At 29.6% G+C, this 8,641-nt stretch overlaps 1 protein-coding gene across 1 annotated transcript in view; it reads left to right on the forward strand.

Moving 5' to 3' along the window:
- Positions 6,704–8,641, forward strand: part of LOC109841377 (sodium/hydrogen exchanger 4-like) — a 22,764-nt gene continuing 20,826 nt past the window's right edge. Inside the window, exon 1 of the mRNA XM_020410317.1 lies at positions 6,704–6,886. Within this exon, the coding sequence (XP_020265906.1) occupies positions 6,725–6,886 (162 nt within the window). The 5' untranslated portion in view covers positions 6,704–6,724. The remainder of the gene's footprint in view (positions 6,887–8,641) is intronic.

Raw genomic sequence — 8,641 nt, forward strand, 5'->3', positions numbered from 1 at the left:
TTGTGGATGATCCGCTCCGTTGAACTTGATCTACATATTCTAAAACTCCAACACACCAAATTTGGGGTGAACCCGTCGTGTATCGTATGCTTTTGAGATTGTTTATTATAAAACATGGGCTTATAATGTTGAAAGTATGAAGATAATGATATAGTTTAAATTGAAATGTAAACCTAAATGAAAGATCAACTTAAGAAAATTAGACGATTTATTAAACACCAAATTTATCCCCTCGCTCTTATATGTGATCAATGATCAAATTGTAAACAATTATTCATGTGCTACATGATTAATAATGCCAAAGTAAGAACAATTATTCACATGTTATATGATTAATAATTACACACAACATGACGATCTCTCACCAACTAAAATTCAAGTAGTTCACAATACGCTTAGGTTAAATAGACGATTTATTAAATAACAAATTTACCCCCTCGCACTTATATGTGATCAATGATCAAACTGTAAACAATTATTCACGTGCTACATGATTAATAATGCAAATCTACAAATAATTATTCACATGTTATATGATTAATAATTACACACAAAGTGGTGATCTCTCATCGACTAAAATTAAAGTAGTTCAAAGTACTGCATAGTTAGTTTCAAATTTTAATTATACTATTATTATTTAAATAGAACTTTATTTAACTATAATTGTTATCCTCTCACATGAAACATCATATACCAATATATATAAGCCAAGAAATTATAATAATTTCTATAGCACTTTTATCTCCTTCTACAAGCATGTGCCTTTTCTATTAGATTAGATTAGATTATTTTAAAATAATTAATTATATTGTATATCTAATCTTTTTCAGATCAAGAAATTATAATAGCTTTCACAGTACTTTTATCTCCTTCAACAAGTATGTGTCTTTGTTATTTTCTTCTTATTAGAATAGATTAGATTATTTAAGAATTATGAATTATAAAATTGTAACAATTTTTATAGTACTTTCATCTATTTTCTTATTATTAGATTAGATTAGATTATTTTAAAGTAATTAATTATATTGTATGTTTGATTTCTTTTCAGATCAAAAAGTTTAATTATACTATTATTATCTAAATAGATATTGTTTGTATAAAAGTCAAAGAGAATCTCACACGTTCTTTGATCTCAATGCCATTTATAATACTTATATATGAGTTTTTATTAAAATAAATTTTATGTATGTGGTTAACTTATATGATCCTACTTTAATCAGATTAGATAATTTAACATTTGTTCTTTACACTCTTACTCTTCCACAAAATCAAGAGATTTTCAAAATTAATCTTGGGGGTTGCGTGCATTTAAAATTATGTTAAAGGGACCATACAATCTGTTTTATAGTTTAAGATTGTCAACATATTTTATCTCTTATGCATATCAATTATGAGTAATAATATAATTTAATTGATCCAAATGTATCCTAATATATTCCTAGACTCTTATCTTGTCTTTTGCTCTTTGTCATGTACAAACCTAATGATTCTTATTCAATTCCTTCTTTTTTCTTTTTTGTCTATTGACATTGTCTATTGTTCTTTATTATGTACAAACTCATTTTATGGATTAGGCTTATGGTTTTTGAGGGGGCAGCAGAAGATAATTAGGTTGATTTTGGTATTGGACTTTATTATTTAAAGAGATTAATTTCAAAAAATTCAACTCCAACCTGATATCACAATTGATATAGATGATAAAGACGCTACTCTAGAATTGCCTAATCAAAAGATAAAGGTGGAGAAAGATTGATCTCGACTCAATTAAAAATAAAATAAAAAGAATAAATGATAATATTTTTTGAACATTTTATACTATAACTTAATTTTTGAGTAAAATTAGGAATTTTTAGAATGAATTTTCATGCAAAATTTTTATCTTTTGCTCTTTGTCATGTACAAACCTAGCGATTCTTATTCAATTCCTTCTTTTTTATTTTTTGTCTCTTGACATTGTCTATTGTTCTTCATTATGTACAAACTCATTTTATGGATTAGGCTTATGGTTTTTGAGGGGGTAGCAGAAGACAATTAGGTTGATTTTGGTGTTGGGCTTTATTATTTGAAGAGATTAATTTCAAGAAATTCAACTCCAACCTGATATCACAATTGATATAGATGATGAAGACGCTACTCTAGAATTGCATAATCAAAAGATAATGGTGAAGAAAGATTGATCTCGACTCAATTAAAAATGAAATAAAAAGAATAAATGATAATATTTTTTGAACATTTTGTACTATAACTTAATTTTTGAGTAAAATTAGGAATTTTTAGAATGAATTTTCATACAAAATTTTTAGCAATTTTGCATGCTTATGTGATTGCTTTTATCACATAAAATTATATTGTAGTTACCATTAATCTTTAGTTTTGTTTTTTTATTATTTTAAGGGCTAAATACCCATATTGGTATTTTAATTCCACCCTAATCTCCAACAAGGTATTTTAAATAGGTAAACCTGCTTTAAGATATTTTAATTAATTCAACTAACCAATAAGGCATGGTTTCTCGTCGGTGGGCAAATTTCCGGCGAGATCTCGTCACGTGCATGGCACATGATGTCTCAAAACTCGTTTTTAACAGCGGCGACGACAACAATCTCGTCATATTCAGCCGATTCGATAGGGTTAACGATCTCAAGCGGCGTCATAACCGTTATTTTATCCTACTTTTGGCTGAATATGACGAGATTGTTGCCGTCACCGCTGCTAAAAATGAGTTTTGAGACATCACGTGTCATGCACGTGACAAGATCTTGTCGGAAATTTGTCCGCCGACGAGAAAACATGCCTTATTGATTAGTTGGATCAATTAAAATGTCTTAAAGCGGGTTTGCCTATTGAGATTGTCTATTATAAAACATGAGCTTATAATGTTGAAAAGTACAGTGTAATTCTATTTTTAATGCAATAAGAAGTGTTGTTTTTTTATTGCTAGAACTATAGTTCATAATAATATTGTTATTCATCCTTGGCTCCATACTATAGCTTAGGATTAGTCAAGTTTAGAATATGACATGTAGTATCAATTTAATTTATTTCGTTTTACTATTCTGCTTGAAGATATTATTATGTCAACTGATATTTTTTCTGCAAAAATCAATTATGATATCCTAGTTAAGTATATTGATCCCAGTGTAGCACAAAAATCCATTACATTAATTTTTTATAATTTTTAAATAAAAATTATAACAAATCTAATAATTAAAATAAATCTGACTTATTGATAGTAATAAAATAAGAAATAAATTATTTTGATATTAACCACGTGCAATGCACGTGCATAAAAACTAGTTTTTGAATAAATGCGGGATGGTCCTCAATCCATCCAATTAGTAAAAACTTCAGGTTCATTTTTTATTAATCAAGTGATGGCGCATAATTAATCTATATCTATACTATTTATAAAAGAGAATATGGGTGTCAAAACTTTTGACTTCTTATTTTGCCCCTCTTAATATTTATAATTCTTATGCTTGATAATTCCTCAATTCACTTAATTAATGATCTCTTATCCCTCATCCATTAGCATTAATTCAACGCATAAATCTTTTATTAGGAATTGTAATGCATAAGTTTTTTATTATTAAAGTCAAAGCATAAGTTACTCAATTCAAGATTCTTTCCTCATTTGTTTTATTCTTTTACAATTATTTTTAAATTTGTGTGTTAGTTGTATGAAATTAAGTGTATATAAATTTGATGACTATATACACATATACATATATAAATTATATAATATGACTGTTTTACGACAAATAAAAAACATACATTGATAAATAATAATATAACATATAAAATAATAGTTCATAAAAATATTTTAAAATAATTTTAAACAAATTTAAAAAAAGAATCTACAAAAAATTTATTTTTATATAATTAAACATATTAATATTATATTTACTGGAAGGTGCATGAACCCTTCAAGTCAAACTAATATTGTTGACAACACAAAAGATAAAAGATTTGTCTTTTTTTTTAAATCTTTGATAGCATAAAATGCATCTTTCAATAATGCATATGTCTCTTTGTAACTGTAGGACAATAAAATTTCTCTTTTTTAATGGAGAAGTAATATAAGTGAAGTAGTGTAGCTATCATTATATTTCTTATTTAAAAATATTGAACTTGAAGATTAATGGGCATCGCGAGCATCAGGTTTAGTTTTTTTGTTTGAACTTCCTAGCAAGAACCAAGTGCCATCTAAAAAAGTATTTAAGATTTATTAAAATAATAACTACTGAAATATCACATTTATTAATATTAGCTATAAAATTTTGATTTTGATTTTGATAAAAAAGATATTACTAATTATTTTACAAGTATGCCCACGTGTAAGGGCCTATTTGTTTGCACTGAAGTAACTGTGAAGTAGCAGAAGTAGAGGAAGTAGAAGCTATTTTTGCTACTTCCATATAAAAAATGTTGTTTGTTTCTCCGTAAAAACTACTTCCGTTACTTCCTTAAAAGCTGACGTGTCATCTAGCTGGCATCTCTATTTCCTTAATATTTTTCCGGCTCCAATGCTGTGAAATACGGCGGAAGTGATTTTTAGGGTGGGGTCCAAATGATCAAAATAATGTCAAAGATTACTGTTCTGTATGGACTGACATCTTCCTGATCTTGTTGCAAGCACTTGTCTCGTGTGTTCAAAATCTGTCCTTTTTTGTAATTTGACTTAAACTGCTATTCTTATTCTTATTTAATGACTTGCGAAAATCCATGTGCATCTACAACTTTATCTTGTTATGTGCTGTCATGTTTGTGTTCCTTTGAGCTACAACTTCAATCAAGGATTCATACATAGTAAAACATTATACATGTAATTATTATCATCTTTGGAAAGGACCGTTATCCACACGAACTTCAAGCCTCGTCAGTTAAACTAACTTCGTCTGCTTGATAAATCTTGTCAGTTAAAACAAAGTTCGTCGGTTCAACGAACATCGTCAGTGAAAATGAGGTTCGTCAATTATTCGTTTATATTTGTTACTTAAGTAACAAAACTTTTGTAAAGTTGCTTCCTGATTGGATAGTTGTCATGTTTGTGCAACATCAGAAGCAATTCCAACACTCCTGAATACTGATGTAGTGTAATATACCACATCATTTATACCACCTAGTTGCTGAAATAGGAATAATGTTGCCCCCACGCTAACAACTGCAGTTTGGAAAATTAGTCACAAATATTAGGTCTATATAAATGACCTAAAAAACCAGAAAGCATACACGTTGTTTCCTTTTCCATTTGTTTAGTTTGTGTATGTGTCTGTGCTTTATGCATTCCTCCATCGTTTTCTTTTTCTTCAACTTTTCCATTTGTTTAGTTTGTGTATGTATCTGTGCTTTATCCATTCCTCCATCGTTTTCTTTTTATTCAACTCGTGATGTGAGCGTTCTAACTTTTAAGCATAGCAATGCTCGAGGCATGTGATGTGTTATAATACTTTCATTTCTATTTCTATTTCAATGACAATCCAAACAAGAATAAAATTGAAACAACATGTATTAATTACTTCCTAATAATATTTCCAAATATTATCCAAACAAAAAAAGTAAATGAAGAGGAAAAAGTTCTACTTCCATTACTTCTAAAAATATATGAAACAAACAAAAAAAATGTTATTTCCGCTACTTCTTATTTCATAGTTTTGGAAGTTACTTCCGTAATCTACTTCTTACTTCCAATACTTCCATTATCCAAACGGGCCCTAAGCGCGTGCTCTTCATTAATCTAATCTTTTGTTTTTTTCCTATCGCATCTAAACTTAAGAACGCGGTGGGATGGAATTAAGTGAAAGCGTTTGTTGTTATTTTCGACTACCAATGTGGAAATGAAAAGGTTCCAGTGCTTTTTTTCCTCTCTCTATCTCTCTCTTCGACTACTGAATAAAACTGTTAATGTACTATCAAACATATATTTGGTTAAATTTCTATAAAAAATTTATCAAATTAATAAATGACAACAAATTAATCAAACATATCTTTGGTTAAATTTTATTTATTTATAAACCAAATACTAAAAAAAATATTTTAGTATTAAATGAAGTATCGCTTCAAACTTGATCAATAATAAACGAATAATAACCAAATATTAATTAATTTTTCAATTCACTTTTACACTAAACTGAATTTATAGCAGAATATTACAATTATTTATAGCATAATACTTAATTTTGTTAACATAATTAATATTTGATAATATAATTTAAAATCCGTGCTTTGCACGGGTCTAAATACTAGTACTGGTTAATTTAAAATAGTTATAACATATGAAAATGATTTTTTTTTTTGGGGGTGGGTTTTAAACACTGATTTTAGGAATATCTATAAATTAAAATAGTTATTGGTTCTAAAATTATCTACTAAAATTTGACATCAGAGTTAATCAGCACGCACATCATAAACTAACTTAAAAGTTAATTACGATTAAAATCTTAAGTATAAATCTACATCTAAACTGCTTTTGTAACTAATTTCAGTTCAGATATTGATGGGGGTAGTATCTAAGATTTTAGATTTTCATATCTACCCTTAACTATCTTCGCACGTGTCTCCTTCGCACGATCCAATCCAAAAACACTGTCGCACGTGTCGATCGGACGCTATAAAGAGCTCGCGGACTCCTTACCCGCCAAAATTCAGATACCCCCCCCCCCCCCCCCAAAAAAAAAAAAAAATTACTTTTTGAAACCCTAGATCTGCGATTAGATGAGCGCCAATGGCGATCGATCGGATCCTTCATGCTTTAGCCAACGATAGTGAGCGGATCCATGTGGTCTCGATCTCCATTTTCGTCTTCGTGCTCTCTTTGTGCATCGTTGTTGGGCATTTGCTGAGAGAATGGAGATGGGTTAATGAGTCGATCACCGCCATTTTCATAGTAAGATCATTAGCCCCTTTGAAAATTTCTTTTGTGAGATGAGCTGATGGTTGAGATTAGGAAATCTCAGGAAAAATTGGATTTTTATTCTGTTTTTGTGAAGTTGGGACAGTTGTCTCGGTTTTTTTAGTGGAAGCATGTCTACAATGGTTGAAAATTTTTGGAAAGTTAAACATTCTTTCTCGTGTCTATTATTGTTTCAATTTGGAATTTTTGATTTTAATTTATTTTCGAGAAATATGATAATGTGATAATTGAAAAGTGAGACGATGAGATATTTTTCCTATTATTCAGCTATTAAATGAGTTAATTGCTTGATATTAATGCTTAAAGTGGGTTACTGTGTTATATGAGAGCTGAAAATTACTGTTTTGCTTCTGACTGGGTTGACGCTGGGCTTCATTTTGTAATGTAGGTTTTATTATTTTTGTTGTGTATTTTGTCCGGTTAAATTAAAATTAGCTGAATACAAGGATATATCATAACTCTTTGTCTGCGAGTAAGTTTTTTGTTACAGTAATATGACTGTCAGTTTTGTTATTATTTGTCTAAGATTTAGGTCCAGGACAATATATATACTATGTAAATAATTTTAAGGATGTTTAGTGCATAGAGAGAACAAATACTGAACTTCGTATACAGAGCTTTGTCACAAGCATTAAACCTGATTGTAGGATAATACGTCCTATAAGTTAATTTACTGCAATGGAAACAACAACATATTACTTATTTATTGTGATGTCTAAAATTGAATGGATATTTTGCAACTAACTGAAGCACCAAACACCAAAAGCATATATTATTGTTTTAACATATATGGAAGGGCTAAATTTAGATAGTGTATGTCCCCCCTCGATGTTAATTTCTTAAATCTGTAATATTATGAGATTAGTTCCTCAAGTACTGAAATTTCTATTTGGTCCTTCAAGTGTTATAAGTTGTTTTAGAATTAGTCCCTCAAATCATGGAAATTTCTATAAGCCCCCCAATTCTTAGAAGTTGTGTTTGAGCCTCCAATCAAGAGCAACAGGAGTTAGATGTAAGACTTGAGAGGTGTAATAGCCATTTTTATGACTTGAGGGACTAATTTTAAAACATCAAAGATCTTAGGACTAATATTGAAAAAAACCTCATTTTGATAATGATGTACTGATATGCATTTTTTCGAGTTTGGTTACTTCAACCATTTGGAAAGAAGTTCTCATACGTTTTAGTTTAGATTTCAGAAAGGAGTGATTTGCCTTAGATATGAGAAGAACCTTGGTTGCTAAATTATCTGTATCATTCTTACTTTGTGTTAAGGCTAGCTTGTGAATGGAGCGCAATTGGAATCTTCTATTCAGTGTTTCCATGTCGACCTGCCCCAGTAGGGGTTGTTTTGAATTTTAACAAAATACTATAGGATGTAATAACCACGGTTAATGGTGTTATTGAGACTATTCTGGTCAGGGTATATATAAGTCGATCATGAAATAATTTGCAGGGCTCATCCTTGATCATTGGGAACTGGATGTGGAATTATGATATAAGGCTACATGGGGGTGAGTGCCCATCTAAGTTTTCATGCGGATGAGATCAATAATAAAGTTATAAAAGAAACCATGTTCGAGTTTACTTATAATGTAACCAATTGTTCTATATAGCATTCGTACGTGGAGGTTTCGTACTGCTTTTTACAATACTCAGTTCACTTTCCTCAAGCAGGTTTTTTCCATCTGCTAAGGCCATGAAAGGCAACTTGATGTTTATTTAATT

Source organism: Asparagus officinalis, chromosome 1 (assembly GCF_001876935.1).
Source record: "Asparagus officinalis chromosome 1, Aspof.V1, whole genome shotgun sequence".
Lineage (NCBI taxonomy): Eukaryota > Viridiplantae > Streptophyta > Magnoliopsida > Asparagales > Asparagaceae > Asparagus > Asparagus officinalis.